At 36.5% G+C, this 23353-nt stretch overlaps 1 protein-coding gene across 3 annotated transcripts in view; it reads right to left on the reverse strand.

The window, feature by feature from the left end:
• The window catches only part of MAGI2 (membrane associated guanylate kinase, WW and PDZ domain containing 2), a 1542253-nt gene that overhangs the window by 1048563 nt on the left and 470337 nt on the right, over positions 1 to 23353 (reverse strand). For all 3 annotated transcript variants that reach the window (XM_036247106.1, XM_036247104.1, XM_036247105.1), the window contains exon 2: positions 20636 to 20752. In XM_036247106.1, coding sequence (XP_036102999.1) covers positions 20636 to 20752 — 117 coding nt within the window. The remainder of the gene's footprint in view (positions 1 to 20635; positions 20753 to 23353) is intronic.

A 23353-nucleotide genomic window follows, 5' to 3' on the forward strand; every position in this document is an offset into this window, starting at 1 on the left:
CAACCTCAGGCCTCCCTCCTCCTTGCACCTTTTGCTCAGGCAAAATAGTAATTTTGTTGTAACAGTTCTCATATTTGCAGATAACATGTTCCACAACCTGACACCAAAGGTGACAGGAAGCAAGTTTTGTGTATCTTTTGGGGAGGCAGGGCTCCGTGGCTTTCTTCCTTCGTCTGGAATGCAAGCCGCTCAACAGCCATGCAGACTCCCACGTTGTGTCCTGGCCCAGGGCTCTCGGCTCAGCTGACGCTCACACTGCTCACTACTGCAGGAGTGCCCACTAAGTCTCTCTGCTCCTCCCAGCTAAAGGAAGCACAGCCACAACTGGCTTCCTCCCCTCTCTGGGCTGAGCCCGGCAGTGAGCTCCAGCTGCATTGACAAGTCCACGGGGTCTGAGCCCTCCTCATGTCTTGCATCCCCTGTTTGTTCTCGCTTTCCCACCTTTAGGTGACTCAGTGCATAGATCTCTCAGGCATGCCTGTATCTTAAGCAGGGAATCTTTTGTTGAGTTATAGTTGTTCAAATTGTTGAAATTTCATGGGGAGAAACCAAGGGGATCTCTCATGCTTCCATTTCTCTGATGTCACTAGCTCCACAACCAATTAATTTTTAAGATGACTTTTTTATAAACACACCCGCCATCAGTAGGAAAGTAACACCCAACCTACAGGATAACAGAAATTAAATTTTTATATTTGTATCAGGAACCAGATGTCTCTTTTCCAAAATCGTTGTTAGGGCAACATACTGGCTTGAATACAAGGTTTCCAAATTGCATTAGCTATGCTTTCCTTGTTTGTGCATTTTATATATATTTCATCCCACCAAAAGGCTCCATGGCATGACCCGTTAATAAACCCTGAGGTAAAGAAATGCTGTTCGGACCTACAGAAAGCTGCCATTGCTGACCTCTGATCACGGATGTTGTGCCACTTGGTGCTGAAAGTATTTCACTTCCTTCAAACTGAAATTGATTTTCTGTAGTGCTTCAAATAATATATTCAACTCATCACTTTTAATTATGATTCCTTTTCTTGCTCCAAGTTCAAATTATGTTCTGAAAACAATTTTTGTCAATAGCTTTTTCATGTGAGAAATATAATCATGAACAAAATTTTGTTAGTGTTACAGTCATACATTTAATAATAAAGTTGTCCTTAAAAAATTGAACAAAGACTTTTACACTCATTTAAAATGTCCCATTCTATAAGTAAAGTAGAACAAGTCCAGAATACACTGATAATGTATAAATGTCCTGATTTTCTAAAGAACAAATACATTTCCCTGGTAGTTTTTAAATAACCAGGTGCTATACTATAAATGAATTAGTAGCTTGAGTATAACTAGAAAAGTAAAATCTTTACTTAAAAGATGCACTGTAAATCTTTTCACTAATATCTGATAAAAATTATTTATATTGTTAATATTTGAGTATAAATTGATTTCATCAAAAAACCCATAAAACTTAGAACAGTGTTTAAACAGTAATAATTTTTGAACACGGATACTTTATGCTTGTTGGTGTATTATAAAAATGAAAGATGCTTAAAGGTGATATTTTCTTTCCCAGAGATGTGATGGTTTCTGCAGGTCATTTCTAGCGTCCATTCTCCAGATTCTTAAGTGTCAAAAGGCGATTGTGATCATTGTAGCCAGAGTGGCAATTTCTCAATTCCGGCTCTGCGAAGTCTACATCTCTCAGTTCTGGCTCTGTGAATCATAGTCGAGGACTGCAAAGGTAGCAGTTACCCTGGCGGGGCAGTTCTGTGTCATTTGAATATTATTCCTGAGGACCTATTCTGAAACCTTCTTCTCTAAAATTTCCCAGCAGTTTTCTAAACAACCAATGCCCAAAATTCTTTACATGGTTTTATTCTCTAGGCTGAACCCTGAATGACACATTACCTCCTGTTTTGCTTTGTGGAATAGAAAATCAATCAAATAATTATTTGACACTGAAAGCAATAAAAAGAGAAGGAAGCTTGACTGCCTACTCATTGGTTCCTTAATGGCTTAGGTGGACACCTGATATCAAAAGTATACAATAACCTAAATCCCTTGAGCTAGAATTGGAGTATTTATCCAGAATCGAGGGAGGATATGTCAGCCAGGAGGGCACATATGGACATCTCAGTTCCATCTGTTCCTGGGGAAGGGATCAAACACGTTTGCCAAGTGTGTCACCACAGAACTACGCTCAGAGAGCCAGTTGTAGGATTTGGGATCTGAGGAGCTGTCACTGTACTGGACCACAAGTAACAGCTGAGGTAGTAGAGCACCAGTAATACTGAGATGGAAAAGTGGTTCTTCTCTTCAGCAGGAGAAGGGCCATTTTCCCCACTAAAATGTTATTCTGAAGTGAACAGTCCTGGTTACTTTCAGATAAGAACAGGGGGAGGGCATGTACTGTTACATAATATCAATCACCTGTTGACCTTGGTCTTTTTTGGAGCCCTTGGAAGAATGATAGCAGTGGGACTCCTGCACAGCTGCTGTGGGATTAAGTGTATTAGTGATCTTATATAATTCACTACCCATTTCCATGACTTCTCTGCCTTTATGGAAATATTAAATTAAAAATGTACATATATATCCAAGCAGACTTCAGCGTTCTGGGGTCTCCCAAAAACTGTTCAGAAATATTGGGACATCAGAGCTATAGTAACTAAGGAGACAATATAATATATCTAAAAAATGGGTCTTAGCATCAGACAGGCCTAGACACTTGAATTCCTCATCATCCATTTAATAACTGTGGTCTGGGGAGGATTCTTAAACTCTCTCAGCTTAAACGTCCTAGGCTGAATATTAGGAACCATGACACATTTTTTAGATAATTGCAAAATGCAATCACATAATTATAGTCCTTGCATGTAGCTGTTTGACAAATGTAAATTCATTCCCTTTCCCTAACTTTATCCCTATCACTCTCACATTTATTTGCAACAGAAATGTTTTAATAAAATACCAAAGTGAGGAACTGAGAACTACTATACATATCTGTTTACAGAGCTTTGTAGTTTTAGAATTTTAGATTTAGATTAGAATTCAGAGTATGAAATGAAAGTAGAACATCTACTAGAGCTGAGATTAAATAAGCTTTTATAAGCAAAGTTTGGAAATGAAAGAAAAAAAGATTTTTAGATAAGCTGCTTGCATATTTCTCTTCCTATAAAAAGATAATAGTTTTAATTATTGAAAATAATATATTTATCAATTAAATGTTTTCCCCCTTGTACATTTTGTATTCCAATGTCCCTGACAAAGATGTGCTAAAGCAAAGACAATTTGTCACTTGATTGATTAATGACCAATCAAGAAGATAATGTCAAAAAGAAAATAATTGACTTGAAGCTAGCCTATCATTAAGCCTTCCCTTGAAAACTTTACTGATAATTATCCATACATTTTCTAAAAATTGTGGGCAGTACTGTCCATATCAGCTTGGTTAAAAGAAAAAAAAAGTATTTTCTATTCATGGAACTCCATTCATGCTCATCAGAGAGCCCCTCAGCCTGTAGAACACATTCATGGTCACAAGGTAGTCTGTCAGCCTGTTAGCCTGTCAACTTGTCAGCTTGTCAGCCTGCAGAATTTTTTGCTTTCCCTCTTTTTCTACCCTAGGAACATCTCTGAGCATCTTTGGAAGCACCTTTATGGTGTTTTTGCCTCCCCAAAACTTCCACTTGAGAGTTCCTTTCATGTAAAGTGTACACTGGAAGACTGGGATAGAATCTCTGTTACTCTGCTGACTTACTGCATGATGTCCAGTTCACTATTTAACCTCAGAACCTCAATAATTCCATATGTCTTCAAAGATAGGAATGAAACTTACCTTATAGGGATGCTATGAAGATTCAATGAGATAATGTTTGGAAAGCATTTCTTGCACATAGGAAGTATTTAGTAAATGGTATTTGCTGAAATTTAAAGAATTGTTCTGGTTGTATATTCCTAGAAGTGGGATCACTGGGGCAAATGGAAGTTCAATTTTTAAGTTTATGAGGTAACACCATATTGTTTTCCATAGTGGCTGCACCAATCTGCATTACCACCAGCAGTGTACTAGAGTCCCCTTTTCTCCACACCCTCACCAACACTTGTTGTCTGATGATTTGTTGATGGAGGCCATTCTGACAGTTGTGAGGTGATACCTCATTGTTGTTTTAATTAGCATCTCTCTTATGATTAGTGATGTTGAGTATTTCTTCATATGTCTCTTAGCCATTTGTATGTCCTGTTTGAGAGGCGACTATTTAGTTCCTCTGCTCATTTTTTAACTGGGTTCTTTGTCTTCTTTTGTGGAGTGGTATGAGCACTCTATATATATTGGAAATTAACCCCTTATCTGATGTATCATTGGCAATTTTGCTCTCCCACACAGTCGGTTGCATTTCCATTTTGATGACTGTATCTTTTGCTGTGCAGAAGCTTTTTAGTTTGTTGTAGTCCCATGTGTTCATTTTCTCCTTCGTTTCTGTTGCCTTAGGTGATGTATCAGTGAAAATTCTGCTGCATATGATGTCTGAAATTTTGTTGCCTACATTTTCCTCTAGGATTTTTATGGATTCATGAGTCACTTTTAAGTCTTTTATCCATTTTGAGTTTATTCTTGTGTATGGTGTAAGTTGATGGTCTAGTTTCATTTTTTTGCATGTAGCTGTCCCATTTTCCCAACACCATTTATTAAAGAGGCTGTCCTTACTCCACTGTATGCTCTTGACACCTTTGTCAAATATTAATTGAACTGCCATTTGACCCAGTGATCGCACTTCTAGGAATATATCCTACGATGCTGAAACACCAAACAGAAAGAATATTTGTACCCCCATGTTCGTAGCAGCACTGTTTACAATAGCTAAGATCTGGAAACAGCCCAAATGTCCATTAGTAGATGAATGGATAAAAAAGCTGTGGTACATATATACAATGGAGTACTATGCAGCTGTAAGAAAGAAAGATCTGTTATCCTTTGAGACAACATGGAGGGACCTGGAAAGTATTATCCTAAGCAAAACATGTGAAACAGAGAAAGACAAGTATCATATGATTTCACTTATTTGTGGAATATAATAAACATAACAGTCTGAGGAATGGGGTAGTCTCAGAGATGTGGAAGTGTGGTACAGACTGACAATCCCCAGAAGAGGGGGTGTTGGGGGAGAGATAAACCATAGAACTTATATGCATATATTCATGAACAATGAACATGGACAACAAAGCTGGGTAGAGGGTGAGGAGGGAGGAAGAGGGGGGAATCAGTGGGGGGAAAAGGAGAAATATCTGTAACAAAAATAAATAAATTCATTAAAATAAAAAAGAATTGTTCTGGTTGATGGCCTTGGCTGGGGACTCACAACTCTTCTCCCACTGGCAATGCTAAGATGAACTGGATTCAGCACATGATTGAATTCAGCACATGAAGTCTCAAATTCCCTACAAATATTCACATCCATTACTGATCTTCACAGATTTAATCAGTGTCACACAATTTAGAAAAGGAGAAAAAGAATTAGGACAAATATACAAAGCGTGGCATTAGCTCCACAATTCAGTCGTTTCTTTGGAGGACAAGTTAAGGAATTATCATTTACACACACAAGAGGGGTTGTGTTGAGCATCTGGCTGGAGTAGACTTCTCAGTTGAGTTCTCAGTTCTACTCCAAAAGAGCTTGTGCAGATATTTACTGATTTCGTGTTCATAAAAAGTAAAATTTCTGCAAGCTAGCCTGTAAATAGGAAAGGTAACAGATCTTGAAATAGAAACTGGGAAACTAAATGGGAATTGATCCAATTCTAAATTTCTGACTTGCCTAAGAAAGCAGGATCTATGTGTATTTTTTCATTGAATTGACTGTCAATATTACATTAGTCTGAACTTTTAATCATCCTGCATGAGAAACCCTAGTGACTCTCCTAAACTGCTTCCTGACTATCCTGACTGAGCACTGATTTAACCTCCTGTTAGCTAGATCTATTGGGGCATTCACCCAGGGCCATTCACCTGCATAAATGATATTTATTAAAGTTCAACATTAGAAGTTACAATATTTGATGTTAAACAACTTATCACAAAGATTACAATCACATTTTCATAACAATACACCTCATGCTTCAGAAGTCTTTATGCCACATCCCAACTCATTACACATTCCAAAGGAGGAAAACAATTTTAAACGCTTTGTACTTCTCATTATGTTTATTTTCTCATCCACTTACTAAGACTGGACCATATTTCAGAATTTCATGAATAGTGAAGGCAGATTTCAAGGAACATCAGAGTTATGATGGCATCCTTAACTTGACATTCATAAAAATATATGAAAGTACATGCTTGGCTGGTTATACCCAGAACTGCACTTAATTTAAACCCAGCTCCTTATTTTTCCCTGAAGTGTCTGCTGTATTTGATGTATCTTCAGTTTCCACAGCTGTTTACACCTGCTCAATATCAAGGACATTCCTTACTTAGAATAATTTAAGCCAGTTGTGATGAACTGATTTGAATAACAATAAAATAAAGAAAACAAGCCAGCAGAATCAGAAACCTACATCTCTTTAGAAGCGAAGAAAACTGAGAGTTCATTTCACTCTTCTCCCTCCCTCCCCTTAATCCCAAAGGCAAGGCCTTTGCCAAGGTCCTATAGTTGGTTAGTGGCAGAACCTAGTCCAAAGACAATGGCTCTCAGTTCTTTGATGAGTGCTCTTTCCATATCACTATGTTGTCAAATTGGTATGCCCAAGGGTTATTGCTACTCATTATGCTCTAGCAATGCTAAATTGCAATGTGTAAATAACTCTGACTAGTGCACTAAACAATAGAATGTCAGTAACCACAATTAGTATTCCTCTTTTATTGTTCTTTTGACCAGGTATATTTGAATCAAAAATTGAGTGCTCTACTACAAATCTGAAGCCCTAAATTTTCTTAAAGTACCCATTGCTGTCTGCCTACAAGTTTCCTTCAACTACATAATAATCCAACAGCCTATGTACTAGTCAAATGAGTTTGGAAACTTGAGTAGGTCCGAACTCTACAGAACCCTAATTCTTTTTTTCTTCTTCTTCTTTATTGATTTCAGAGAGAGAGGAAGGGAGAGGGAGAGACAGAAACATCAATGAGAGAGAACATTGATTGACTGATTTTTGCATGCCCCCCACTACTGGGGATCAGGCCTACAACCTGAGCATGTGTCCTGACCAGAAATCAAACTGGTGACCTTTTGGTGCATGGGTTGATACTCAAACAGTGAGCCACACCAGCTGGGTCAGAATCCTAATTCTTTCTATATAAAAAGTGCAGTGATGTACAATGAGATATGTTGACCTCATGTCCCCCTGGACTACAATTTTGACGTCTGCAGGGAGCAGATTGTGGAACCCATGGAAGGTGAACTATTTTCCATCGAAAGTGATGATTGGCTTTTCCGGAAATGGAAAAAAATGGCTTCAGGCACTTATCTCTAATTCTTTCCTGGGAAAGCTACTAGAACCATTGAAGCCCAAGAGTATACATCCCATCTGCCTACTCCATCTGTGGGCCACAGACCCAGTTTTCTTATGGAAAGCCTTTTTATATGAAGAGGAAAGAGAGAAAAAAAAACTCAAAGAGAAAAACCAAAAGAAAATATTGGGTCACAGTCACAAATAAACTGATCAACTCAGGGCAAAGGGAACTTTATATTGTTTGAGAGATCAGCAAGGTTGTTCACTATGGGTGTTTATTGCTTTTCTTTTGTGCCAGATATGTTCCTTTATTCTAATACCAGTGCCCTCTGGTGTCAAATGGTTAAATCAATACAATAACTTCTAATGTACCCTGCCTTTCCATTTTAAGCAACATTTTGAAGCCATTTTTCTTCGGTAGAGTACTCTGTCAACCAAACCAATAAATGTTACTGACCAAGAAAGATGCATTCATTTTGTTCAACAAAAAAAGAAAAAAAAATGTATTGTACTTTCACATATACGACATGAAAATAGATTTTACTATTCTCATTGATAAGAGGGGGAGGGTAAATGTAATACAGCTTTCTATAAAGTAATAACACAATTTTAATAAATACACCAAGCAGGCATATGAATGAGTGAATGAGTAGAGTCCTTGAAAGTATTAGCTACTGCTCAGAAGCTTCTGAAAAATTTTCTTTTGGTCCAGCTTTCCAGAGGAGTTTATAAATCTTTGAAGAAATTTAATTTCACATGTTTATAGATTTCTTTCTTGTTTGGCCCACAATATTAATAACAAATTATTTTCTAATACTTCATATTGTTAACACTTAGCATCACATATAATCAGGCTATTTTAAAAAATAAATCAGATAACAAAGATGGTGGTGGGCAGGACCAGAGGGGGGATGAGTTTGTGAGAGAGTGAGTGAGTGTGTGAGAGAGTGTGAGTGGACATGAAAGTGAATGACCAAACCGGAGCAGTGCAGAGCTGTGGAGCAGAAAGTTCCTACGCTGTGGACAGGATCAGCCAGACTACCGTGGAAAGCTGCCCTTGAGGACACTTCTCCTTGCCCCAAGGGGAGGTCTCACCATTTTGGAAGATCCCGGGTCTTCCCTGGGAAGAGGCAGTGGAAGTGGCTAGGGCCCAGCAACCCGAGCCCACCAGTGCACTTGGCACCATCATACCAGTGGACACTCTGTGTCAACACAGACCAGTGCACAGTAGTGGAGCTCCCAAGGTGCTGGTAGCAGAAGCCCCAGACAGCCCGGAACCCAGCACCATCCCCCATAGTAGCAGTGTGATCAGAGTGGAGATATACACCCTGGGGAGCAGACTTCCATCCCAGGCAACAGAAACAGAGACTAGCAGCTGAGACCCATCCCCAAAAACTACAGCAAAAGCTGAGCAGGAGTTGAGCCCCATGGGCAGCAGCACTACCCAGTTGCCATCGGTGGGACCTGAGACTCCACAGAGGCCTGTGCGGTCCAGCAGCTTACAAGTGCAGTAGGAATCCAGACCCTGAGAGAGAATAGTGCAATCCTGCTGCCCAACCATGGGAACTGCAGGGTGCAGGGGCAACAGAGAGGCCTGTGCAACCCAGCAGGGACTGTGATATCCAGGTACCCATGGGACCTTCAGGGTGCTTAAGCCCCAGAGAGGACTGTGCGACCCAGCAGCTGATAACATAGGCATAGAGCTGCGTCCCCAAAGAGACTGTGTGATTCAACTACCCGCAGGACCTGCAGGGTGCGGGGCCACCAGAAAGGCCTGTGCAACCCAGCTGCACACAAGATATGCATAGAGGATGTGAAAATGGAGGTGGAGTAAATAGAAGCTACACAGATGATCTCCCAGGACAAAATGGGAATTACAACTAAAATAAAGACGAATCCTCAGAAAAAAGCAATAGTAAAGCAGCAGGGCAGGACCATATAACCAGGGATACTGGTGGGATCTGCGAAGGCACAAGAGGGTGGTGGTCTGGGAGCCCAGGGACAGCAGCACTCTTAGCTGTGGGCAGCGCCCTTGGAGAATAAGGACCAAGGCCGATCCACAGTGCAGAGAGCCAGGACAGGGCACTAAAATAGCCACAGCCACTCACCTGGGGGCTAAGCAGAGGAAAGGCAGACTGGGTTGGAACTCTGTGGGGATACCTGGGATTTGGAGGGCACTCAAAGTTTTTGCTGAGTTGCAGCCACAAAAGATGATGGCCAGTGTGCTCCTTCCCAGAACTCTGGGGAAAAGCAGCAGCCCCCACCCCTTGGAGATTCAGCCTTTCCCAGGTGAGGCAAAGAAATGTAAATTGAGGCTTATTAACAAACAGCATCTATCCCACCCTCTGGAAATCCTCTTATGCAGAACACCAGGGCTACATTCAAAGGCACTGAGTAACTGAGACTACTAGTCACCAGGAAAAAAATAAAGGATACCTGAACCTTTCCTGGGCTTGCAAATCTACCCAGGAAATAAGACTTGACAGTGGTGTTTAATGTGGGCCCACCGAGGCTCATCCAAACCCAGTAGAGGGATCCACAAACAGCAGAACACTAACACCCACAGGGAAAATTTGGCCGGCTCCAAAACCCACTGAGATAGCCAAAATGGTGAAACAAAGAAACAGATCTCAAATGAAAGAACAAGAGAACTCTATTGAAGATGAGATCAATGAAATGCAGCTAAGAAAATTATCAGAGGTAAAGTTCAGAGCTATGATCTTGAGGAAGCTCAATAGCATGAGTAAGGACATCAGCACCATGAGTAAAGATATAAAAAAAATTGAAAACCAACCAAGTAGAAATGAAGAATGACATAGCAGAAATTAAGAACACATTGGAAGGACTAACAAGCAGAGCAGAAGAAAGAAGCTGAGGACCACATCAGTGAATTAGAAGACAGGGTAGAAAAAAAATCAACCAATCAGAAAACCAAAAGGAAAAAAGACAATTAAAAAACAGGAAGACAGCTTAAGAGAACTGTGGGACAACTGGAAACGTAATAACATTTACATCATAGGAGCCCCTAAGAGGAATAAAATGGGCAAGGGTTAAAGAATATATTTGAAGAAATAGTGACAGAAAAATTTCCTAACTTGGTGAAGGAAGAAGGCATTCAAGTTCAAGAAGCACAGAGAGCTGCAAGTAAGAAAAACCCAAACAGACCCACACCAAGACACATAATAATTAAAATGCCAAAAATTAAAGACAAAGAGGGAATCCTAAAGGCAGCAAGAGATAAACAACAGGTGACCTACAGAGGAAACCCCATAATGCTCTCAGCTGACTTCTCAACAGAAAACACTACAGGCCAGAAGGGAGTGGCATGAAGTAATCAAGGTCATGAAAAACAAGGATCTGAATCCAAGACTACTCTGTCCAGCAAGGCTATCATTCAAATGAGAAGGTCAAATAAAGAGCTTCCCAGACAAAAAAAAAAAAAAAAAAAAAGCTAAGGGAATGTATTAACACCAAACCAGGATTGCAGGATATGCTAAAAGGACTGATGTAAGTAGTAGAAGAAATGGAAAGAAAAATAGAACCACACTAAACAAAAATGGCAATAAATAAGTACATATCAATAATCACCTTAATGTGAATGGATTGAATGCTTTGATAAAGACACAGAATAGCTGATTGGATAAGAAAGTGTGACTCATATATGTGAGACCACCTCACAACAGAAGACTCACTTAGGTTGAAAGTGAAGGGATGGAAAAAAATCTTTCAAGCAAACAGAAAGCAAAAAAAAAAAAAAAAAGCTGGGGTAGCAATACTCATATCCGATGAAGTAGATTTCAAAATGAAGGTCATAACTAGAGACAAAAAAGGTCACTACATAATATTGAAAGGATCTATCCAACAGGAAGATATAACCTTCATAAACATATATGCACCCAATACAGGAGCACCAACATATATTAAAAATCTTTTGGAGGACTTCAAAAGAAAAATCAACAGCAATACAATCAAAGCAGGGGACTTCAACACCCCGCTGACATCACTGGATAGATCTTCTAGACAAAAAATTAACAAGAAAACACAGACTCTAAATGAAGTGCTAAATCAAGTGGATTTCATAGATATCTACAAAGAATTACACCCCAAAACCACATAATTCACATTCTTCTCAAGTGCACATGGGACATTCTCAAAGATAGACCACATGTTAGGGCACAAACTAACTCTCTACAAGTTCAAGAAGATTGAAATCATATCAAGCATCTTCTCAGGTCACAATGGCATGAAACTAGAAATCAATTGCAACAAGAACATGCAAAGACATTTGAAAACATGGAGGCTAAATAGCATGTTATTGAACAATGAATGGGTTACCATGGTGATCAGGGAAGAAATTAAAAACTTCCTGGAAAGCAATAAAATGAACACACAACGACACAAACTCTATGGGATGCAGTGACAGTAGTTCTGAAAGGGAAGTTCATAGCACAACAGGCCTACCTCAAGAAGCAAGACAAATTTCTAATAAGACTATCTAACCTCACAACTTACAGAACTAGAAAGCAAACAAAAAAGAAAACCCCAGAGCACGTAGAAGGAAGGAAATAGTAAAGATCAGAGCAGAAATAAATGACATGGAGACCAAAAAGACAATTCAAAGGATCAATGAAACAAAGAGCTGGTTCTTTGAAAAAAATAAACAAGATTGATGGACCCTTAGCTAGACTCAAGAAGAAACATAGTGAGAGAACCCAGGTACACAAAATCAGAAATGAAAGAGGAGAAATAATAACTGACACCACAGAAATACAAAGGATTATTAACAAATATAAATAATTATACGGCAACAAATTTGACAATCTAAGCAAAATGGACAAATTTCTAGAAACACAGAGTATCCCAAAACAGGACCAGGAAGATATAGAAAACTTGAAAAAACAATAACAATAAAAGAAATTGAAGATGTAATCAAGACTCTCCCAGCAAACAAAAGCCGACGCCGGGACGGCTTCATCAGGGAATTTTACTGAACATTCAAAGTACTAATACCCATTCTCCTCAATCTATTTCAAAAATTCAAGAAGAAGGAAGACTTCCAAACTTTTTATGAGGCCAGAATAATTCTAATTCCAAAACCAGAAAAAGACACTACAAAGATAGAAAACTACAGACAAGTATCCCTGATGAACATAGATGACAAAATCCTGAACAAATCACTAACTAGCAAATCGAAGCCAGCAATACATCAAAAAAATTACTCACCAATACCAGTAGGATTCAACCCAGGGATGCAAGGCTGTACAATATTTGCAAATCAATAAATATGATACACCACATAAACAAAATGAATGATAAAAATCATATGATCATATCAATAGATGCTGAAAAAGCATTCCACATAATCCAGCACACATTTCTGATAAAAACACTCAGCAATCTGGGAATACAGGGTTCATATCTCGACATAATAAAGGCCATATATGAAAAACCTACATCCCACATCATACTCAATGGGCAAAAACTAAAAGCATTTTTTTTAAGAACAAGAACAACACAAGGATGCCCACTTTCGCCACTCTTACTTAATATAGTACTGGAAGTCTTAGCCACAGCAATCAGTCAGGAAGAAAAAATAAAAGGGATCCAAATTGGAAAAGAGAAAATGAAACTGTTATTATTCGCAGATGACATGATACTATACATAGAAAACGCCAAAGACTCCATCAAAAATTTACTAGACTTAATAAATGAATTTGGCAAAGTAGCAGGATACAAAATTAATATCAAGAAATCGATGACATTCTTATACACCAATGATGAACTCACAGAAAGAGAAACTAAAAAATAAATCCCAATTACACTCACAGCAAAAAAATTAAGATACCTAGGAATAAACTTAACCAAATAAATAAAGGACCTATTCGCAGAAAACTACAGGTCATTGAAAAAAGAAATAGAGGAAGATATAAAATAGTGGAAGCACATACCTTGTTCATGGATTGGAAGAATTAACATCATTAAAATGTCCATACTACCCAAAGCAATCTATAGATTCAATGCAATCCTCATCAAAATACCAACGGCATACTTCACAGAATTACAACAAATACTTCAAAAGATCATATGGAACCAAAAAAGACCTCGAATAGCCACATAAATCTTGAAAAAGAAGAACAAAGAGGGATCACATTACCAGATTTCAGGTTGTACTACAAAGCCACTCTCATCAAAACAGCCTGGTACTGGCACAAGGACAGGCATATAGACCAATGGAACAGAATAGAGAACCCAGAAGTGGACCCAAGGCAATATGATCAATTAATATTTGACAATGGGGGTAAGAGCATACAGTGGAGTAAAGACAGCCTCTTTAATAAATGGTGCTGAGAAAATTGGACAGCTACATGCAAAACAATGAAACTAGACCATCAACTCACACCATACACAAGAATAAACTCAAAATGGATAAAAAACTTAAATGTGACTCATGAATCCATAAAAATCCTAGAAGAAACTGTACGCAACAAAATTTCAGACCTCATACGCAGCAGAATTTTCACTGATACATCCCTTAAGGCATCAGAAACAAAGGAGAAAATGAACACATGGGACTACATCAAACTCAAAAGCTTCTGCACAGCAAAAGACACAATCATCAAAATGGAAAGGCGACCGACTGTATGGGAGAGCAAAACTGCCAATGACACATCAGATAAGGGGTTAATTTCCAATATATATATATAGAGAGAGAGAGAGAGAGAGTGCTCACACTACTCAACAAAAGGAAGACAAAGAACCCAATTAAAAAATGGGCAAAGGAACTAAATAGACACTTCTCCAAACAGGACATACAAATGGCTAAGAGACATATGAAGAAAAGCTCAACATCACTAATCATCAGAGAGATGCAAATTAAAACAACAATGAGGTATCACCTCACATCTGTCAGAATGGCCGCCATCAACAAATCCTCAAACAACAAGTGTTGGCGAGGGTGTGGAGAAACGGGGACTCCAGTACACTGCTGGTGGGAATGCAGATTGGTGCAACCACTATGGAAAGCAATATGGTGTTACCTCAAATAATTAAAAATTGAACTTCTTTTGAACCAGTGATCCTACTTCTAGGAATATATTCTACGAAGACTGAACCACCAATCAGAAAGAATATATGTACCCCCATGTTCATAGCAGCACTGTTTACAATAGCTAAGATCTGGAAACAGCCCAAATGTCCATCAGTAGATGAATGGATAAAAAAGCTGTGATACATATACACAATGTAATACTATGCAGCTGTAAGAAAGAAAGATCTCTTATCCTTTGAGACAACATGGAGGGACCTGAAAAGTATTATCCTAAGTGAAACAAGCCAAACAGAGAAAGACTAGTATCATATGATCTCACTTATTTGTGGAATATAATGAACATAACAGTCTGAGTTATGGGGTAGTCCCAGAGATGTGGAAGTGGGGTACAGACTGACAATCCCCTGAAGAGGGTGTGGTGGGGGAGAGATAAAGCACAGAACTTATATGCATGTATGCATGAACAATGGACATGGACAACAAAGCTGGGGACAGGGTGGGGAGGGAGGGAAATGGGGGAATCAGTGGGAGGAAAAGGAGAAACATCTGTAACAAAAAATAAATTAATTTAAAAAATAAAATAAAATATACTTATTGTGTAAAAAAATAAATAAAAATAAAAAATAAGAAATTACTTAAAAATAAATCAAATTCATTTTCAAAGAACAGAAATATGTCAACTTGTTTCTGAAATAATTATGAAAACTATGATTAACAGTCTAAAATCACATTCAAAAAAGAGCTTATAAATTGATTATTCTTATTTGAAGCAAAGCAAGAAGATCATGTTAACACAGATGTCAAGATACAGTTGTAATATGTTGGTTTAAAATTCATTTGGATTTGCTAGATCTAGTCCTATGGCTGTATGTCTACCATCCCTGCACATAGACCTATACTTCTTAAACATATTCTGAGTATTGAATCATGTTCTTAGTCACCTTCAATTCAGAAAATTTCATTCACTGAAGAAAGATAACTTTTTGGTAGTATAATCTACAGGTTGATCTCACTCTCCCTACTTACCACATGCTTAGAAATGTACACCTGTGATAAAAATTATGAGTAATTAATTGGAAAGATTCATTCATGGCCACAAAAACATATTACCTCATTTAATATTAATATTTTTATAAAGATTAAATTGACTGATTTTCTGCTTAAAAATTAAAATTATTTTTCCTCATGCAGTGTACTAGAAAGGTCTACCTTAATTTTAATTTAATACTTTTTAACAGATATGTGGTCACCAGGTTCTCTCCGATAGTCCCTCTCTGACCATAGTTTGATTTGGGAGTATATAATTAAGTGTAAAGCATGTTGACTCCTTGCATGGCTGTACCTTTTGGTGTGTTTGTAACTGCTCATCTTAAGAAGAAACAGTTCCTATAACTCTCCTGTTTCTATTTGCTTCTCCATGAAAAATAATTTAGCATAACAAAAAAATTTTAAATATATTAGACAGCTTAAAATTTCATTCTTGAGAATGCTTCTTTTTAACACAGCAGAGTTGTACTAACTTAAAGTTATTAAATATGTAGGAACATCATTGTGAGTTACATCTCAATTGGTTCTTGCATGAAAATAATTTCTTTCATATTTTAAATCTATGTTTGTCATTTTATTCACACTTTAGTTTTAGGCCTTTAATGTTATTTATTTTTGTCTTTTACTTGGTATACACTTATATGTCTTTTGTTTTCAAATACATTTAAAACAGTTCCCAATAAAACCATCTAATCAAATGACAAAGTATGGGCTTGGAAGAGAAGTGACCCGTCCCGCAGGTTGAGCAACGAGGACTCTAGAGGGGGAGTGAGGATGAGGAGGGACAAGAGACACGAGAAATGGAGACAAGACAGGGCTCTGATCAAGTCTCCTTTATTCTGGGGAGATCCACAGTATATATAGGGCAAGAAGCAGAAAAAGAAGAACATTTGTTGCCAAGCGATAAGTTTGTGGTAACCACCCAAAGCAATTTCAAGTAAATATCATGTAAATATCACAGGTGGAACAAAAGATAAACAGCATAACTGGCCGAGTAAATGGTTACTTAAAGGAATGCAGAAACATTGTATACAGAGGTATCCTGCCTTGGGGCAGGAGATGGCAGAGTAGATTATAACAAAATGGATGCCATGCAAACAGTCTCCCACAAGAAGTTTAATTTTAACTACTTTCCATTTCAGTTTGAAATTTTAAAAACTGGTCATTAAGTCCTTCCCCTGTTATCTGGTATAATGAAAAAATATATCTAAAATATATATATATATATATATATATATATATATATATATATATACACACTCAAAAATTAATTTGTATCTCAGATAAATATTAAGAATAGAAAGAACCAAAACTTCATAAATAAATGGAAGTGATTATTTTTTCTTACATTTAAGAACAATATTCAATTTAATTCCTGTTGATTAGACTTGAGTTAACTATATACAATCATTATGTTCAGTAAAATATTAAAACCATAATAAAGTCCATTTTATTCTTATTCATTTGAAAATTAACACAATAGTCTTCTGTATTAATTCCACTGATTTCCCTCATATACTTTTGAATTTCTATTACACAAAGGACAACACACACATGCTGCCTCGACTTTGTGCATCTCACATGTTATGATAAAACAATCCCATGTAAAATCTAAATAGATCTTGTTAACTGCATGCTTCTGAAATTGTTTTTTGTGCACTTTCAAGGTAATTGAAATCCCATTTGATGGATATTCTAATTTTTTTTGAGTCTTTTATCCCTATATATTTTTCCTGGTTAGTTTTTATCATATTCCAGTCTTTATCATATTGTAACTATTCCATTACAATAGTTTTTTTCTCATCATTATTTACTTGTTTTCCCTAAAGTTCCACTACATAAAAATTCTATATAGAATAAAATCTAATAGTAAAAAGATAAACTGACAGTATTACTTAAAAAAACTGACTTTCACTTTAGAACACCAGGATCATCTTAAGACCTTTTATACCCCTATAAATTATACAGTTAGCAACTAAAAGGTACATGTTTATGTGAAAATTTAGGTCTTGAATGAATATAAATCATGCAACTGGCAAAACTTTTACAAAAAAATATAAAAATTCAAAGACTCAGTTCCTAAGGATCTTTTATCCAGGATTCCATTTGAAAGAATGACGAACTGATATCATGAGAGTTTCTATGTGTGTGCATGGGTGTGCATGTGTTTGTGTGTATTCATGTTCACTATATGCCCAACAATCCTATTTCTGTGACCAAGTCCTGCCTCTGTGCCTAGAGACATAGATTTAAAAAATAATTTTGAAGAATTTGTGCTAGGGAAGCAAATAAAATGGCTAAAGGCAGTCAACCCTTGTTTATAGGCAAGGAACAGATGAATGGGATTTTGTATTATCTATAGTAAAGGCCCAGTAGAAACCTAGACTGCCCACCTTCTTCTTGTGTTTAGATCAGATATCAGCCTAAAGGCCCAGTAGAAACCGAGACTGCCCACCTTCTTCTTGTGTTTAGATCAGATATCAGCCAGCATCCAGGCCTAGATTTCCTTCAGAAGGGGATAGAGAAGCCAACTGGTCCACAAGTAGATTGAGTTGAGTGTATGCATTGTATGTGAGGGGAAGGTCTCTGGAGTCCTCATCCCAGAACACTTTCTTACTCACTAGAGACCAAGGAAATTGAGCCCTAAGATTTTGCTCCTTTATTCCTAGTTGTAGCTGGTGGTGGTTGTGAACAGAATTACTCAGTTAGAACTTCCTTTTAAAAAATTAAATTACCCTCACATAGTTAAAGTTGACTACAGTTTTGTTTCCATTGAGTTAGCCAGGATTTATTCCTGGTGCCATTAATAGATTAAACAGAGGTATACATATTACCTTATATCTGTATAAGAACAATGACATGCTCTGCTGTAACATTGTCCTTTTATGGTGCTGGGTACATGGAAACCAATGAGACTTTTTTGACAAAAGAGAATATGTAAGAAATGTCACAACATACCCAAGGCCAATAAATATGTTGAATACACATTTAAGTTTCTAAATAATGGCAGAATTTTATACACTACTGACCCATATTTGTTGCACAGTCTCTGGAAGTATCTGAACATTTCATTAAAAGATATACTGAATAAAGACAGTGGATTTTCTAGTCCAATTCATCAGTATAAAAGTGATTATGGAGAATATATATCAGAATCATCTCTAACTTAGATGTGTTATTTACTATTATGCCAAGTTAAGAGCATTGTTAGTGAATAGTGTTATTGGAATTGTCTATTAGGAGTGGTGGCTACAAATTAAAAAACAAATGAATGAGTCTAATATTTAGATACATTGAGTTTCTAATCATCTCCTTTCTAGGAGGTATTCACGGATTTGTAATTGAATTTATGACCTTGTACTGAAATCACATCACACAACTCTATATTTACGCATATAAACCTAGTTATTTTATTCTTATATTTATTTCTCCTTCATAGTATTTCTTTGGTAGCCTAAAAAGAGATGACTTATTTAAGAAGTTAATTAATGCAAAATTTACTTTTATTATCTTCATATTTAATTAAGACCTATTTATGTCAACACCTTAGCAAGGACTACAAGTATTCCCGAATGTCAGTCTCTTATCTATTTCCCTCAGCTTTTAAACATAATAAAGTGCCTGGATTCTTTATTTGGTATTTCATATCTCCTTTCTTTCATGTCACAAAAGATAAATTCACATGGCTGCACTGACAACATCACAGCTTTGAAAATGAGTCCACCCGTTACCTTATAAACCATACAGTCACTTACTTTAATCCATCTTCCTCTGCCCATCACTCTAATGTCAAACTTACAAATTTAAGAATGCACTTTTCTCAACTTCTAGTTTTAAAGCAAGCGTCGAAAAGCCTATGCACTTAATTAACACACAGTGACAGAGGCAGCATTTGGACTGACAAAATGTCAATCAGCACGCATTCTCATTTAGGAATATTTGATAGTGGTCCTCTAGTATATCTGTTTTAATGAACAGTCAGTGCTAACAATGGCAAGAGTCCATCTTCCTAAGATGTGTGCAGGTAAAAAGGGTTGGGTGCTAAATTATTCATTTCACCTCTCTGTTATCAGCATTTCAGTATAATTATTCATGATCTATACATTTTACATAGTCGGGCAGTTCTATCCCAGAATAAACAAATAAATATATGTGTATATGTATGTATATATACATATTGCTTTTTTGTTTTATTTATCTTAGTCAAGTTTTTATTTTTTAAATATCAACTTTTCAGAGCCCATAGCTTTGAGTTGATTAAAGTTTAAAGCAGAAATAAAACAAAAGGAATACACATAACACCCACAGATCAGAGTTTCTGGAACTACTGCAAAGTCTCTGGAGGTCATGGACTCTACGTTGAGGAAATAAGATTTTGATATCTATGTAAGATCTAGGATCTGCCTTGAAAAATCCTTGAATTGTCACAAAGTTATAAAACATTATCAAATGAGCTGAAACAGGTACTAAAAAGTTGACTTGTGGATTTTATCATTTTACCAATTTCTCTTTTAAAGTAGCACCTGTTTATAATCAAGGATGGTTTGTAGATTTCTATATGTTTCATATAAGAAAATTGTATTCGACAATGAGCATCATCACTTTCTAAGAATTACAAGTTATTCAGCTTCACTTTCCAACGTATAATTTCCTTTTCAATTGTGAGACTCCCCTGCTGCAAACCAGAGATGAGGTTGGGAGTTACTGTGTAGATTCTATTCACAAAATAGCTATTTCAGCTAATAAATTCAATTTGCATTCTTCTGCTTCCTGGTGTGAAGTTCTACCCCAATCACGATTCATTCTGAATCATCAACATCCTGGACTAGAATTTGTGCTTCTCAGTACTAACTGGAGAAGTCAGTTAGGTTTTATAGCTTCAAAGTCAGAAGTTTCTTCTGGTTACAACTTCATCAGCAGCCACACAGCTGCAGTTCTAAGCTTTTGCATTCACAGCTTACACATCTCAATCAGTTTTCTGTTCCAAACACCCATCATAAAAATGTGTATGATTTAACTTTTCTTTGAAACAATGGACATGTTGCTGAACATTTATCTGTTAGCACAGAAAATAATATTGCCCGTTATACTCACATGGCACCGTGCGGAGGTAGAGGTTGTCACGAATGATTTGCTGAAGTTCGTGGTCCACAGAACCCTTCTGAAATCGTAAGTTGAGGTAGTGACGAAGATCCTTATCAACAATTCCTCCTAGAACAATAGAGTTTCTTAATAAAGAATGTTGGAAAATATTTTAAATTATAATTTGATTCTGTTATAAATATACTCATGAACCTATTTAAAAGATTCATTATTTCACATCGCTCGTTTGACCTTCTGAAACATTTACTGCCGTAATAATAAAATATAACATTCACTGAGAAAATAATTGTCTACCAGTTCTGTGCTCAATGTTTTACATGCATTCTTTAATTTATTTTTCATTTAGAATGAAGGCAGAAAATACATAATACTCCTGAGCTAATATTGAAATGTCACTGTATATCTCATTGAATAGCTAACAAGATTTTTTTTCTATTTTGCATTTTCCCCTTCCTCCAGCCTCTGGCAAGCACCACACCACTTTTCTGTCTCTATGAATGTGACTACCCTGGGTATCTCATATAAGTGAAATTGTATAATATTTGCCCTCTTGTGACTGGCTTATTTCACTTAGTAAGTCTTCAAGGTTTGAAAAGATTTTTGTTATTTAAAGTTACTATGGATTTAGATAAACGTGGCGATATAAAAAGTTAAAAGAAAAAGAAAAACTAAACAAGTATTAATGTTTTACTTCGTTTATAAAATCAAAGTAATTTCTCTGTCCAACCAACTGAGCCACGTAGCTGGGTCCAAGATATATTTAAATATCAATATTTAAAGATAATTGTTAAATTATGAAGATTTGTCTAAGGTTCTCTTTATTCTTAAACTTAAAAAATGAAATATAAATAAAAATACCTATAAAAATATAACTAAGAATTACTAAAACCTGTAGTTTTCTAACATATTTGGGTAGTTGAGCCAAAACAAAGAATTAATAATGGCAGAAATAGAAAATCTGTAATAGTCACAAAAATCATATTCTCTTCATATGCTTTTGAATCTCAAAATTATAGTTCATCAACCTATTTGCACCATTGTGACTACATAAAATGGCATTAGGTGGGTGTGTATATATGGAACACAAACACCTTTTACTCAAACAGTAATTAATATATTGGCAAGCTATACATTACAACATTTATGAAGTTTACAAATCCTTTTTTCAGTTGCCTCCTAACATGTTGGCACAGCCTCAGTAAGGTTGCCATAAGAAATACTATTTTTAACTGAATTCACTATAAAAATCCCTACTTTCCAAACAATGTTTCTCATATATAGTATAAGATATAATCTTTAAAAAAAATTTTTTTAATTGATTTTAGAAAGAGAAGAAGGATGAGAGAGAAACAGAAACATCAATGAGAGAGAACATTGATTGGCCACCTTCTGCAGGCCCCCCACTGGGAATCAGGCCCACAACCTGGGCATGTGCCCTGACTGGGAATTGATCTGGTGACCTGTTGGTGCATTGGTCGATGCCTTTTTAGCAATTTTAGCAAAATATTTTTATCCCACCTAATATAACATAATAGTGGAAAACAAATGACATAAAAGGAAAACATAGTGTACATAGTGTACATAAATATCACATCCATAATGCTTGCACATATAGTTTTCCAAACTCAGTCACGAAGCAGAGCAGTCAGAAATGGAAGTCATTCAAAACTGCCATCACTCATATTAACAATTACCTATTAGTTACACCTTCAAATGCCCTGCATTTCCATGTGTTGCACTTGCTGACATCACACTAAAATAGTTTATAATTAGAAACTGAAATTCTTTTTTTCTCCCTTGATCTTTTCTGGTCAGCTGAACATCCCTATCCTTGCTAATGCATTAAAGGTACGGAGCAAGTATCATAGCTGACTGTTCTCAGTTGTCGTTTCTGACAAGTTCTGAGTCTACAGGTCTTTCAGCAACTGCATTCCATCTTCCTTACTGTCTAATATGTGAGACAAGCCAAGTGATGAGCTGCTTTCTGGCAACCTAAGAATATGTTACCTATAGAAAAGCAGATGTAGTCCATCCACTAAAGTAAAGAATCACTCATCTACTGTATGTAACATGGTTAAACTCACATGCATAGTTTAGAATGCTTCTTGTTCCTGAAAATAAGTATATTATCAGTTTAAAACCTTTTCTTCTACTACAAATATACTACATTAGCCCTCTCAAGATTTATCAATGTAAGAAAACAACCAAAAAGCCTATCTATTCATTTAGTGACTTTAATATATTCTTGATCTTTTAATCTATTGATATGACTATGTCAATATTTTTTATTTTCCCCATGGAAGAACCTGCTGAAGCTTCTGAGACTAATATAAAATTTATTTCATTAATTAAAATAAACTGTCACAAGTTATTGCATTTGTTTTTGGAGGGCTTTTCTTGCTTCATGTTTCACAAATACTTTATGATCCATCACAATTTATCATAGCATTTTTCAAATAAGTCAATTTTATTTACCAACTATCCTTATTATTACAAATTCTGCTAGTTGCCTACCCAATATGCTTTCCTTTATTTATTTATTTTTATTAAGAGCCATGACTTGGTTTCAGGCCCAGACATACTGAGACCCAGGACATGGATCACAGTGGTCTGAAATGGTTATACAACCTATATGGTTATACAAATGGTTATATACTTTCCTAGCTGCCCTTATAGCTTCTAATAGCTATGTTCTGACCATCGAAACCT

Source organism: Molossus molossus, unplaced genomic scaffold (assembly GCF_014108415.1).
Source record: "Molossus molossus isolate mMolMol1 unplaced genomic scaffold, mMolMol1.p scaffold_m16_p_7, whole genome shotgun sequence".
In the NCBI taxonomy this organism is placed as follows: domain Eukaryota; kingdom Metazoa; phylum Chordata; class Mammalia; order Chiroptera; family Molossidae; genus Molossus; species Molossus molossus.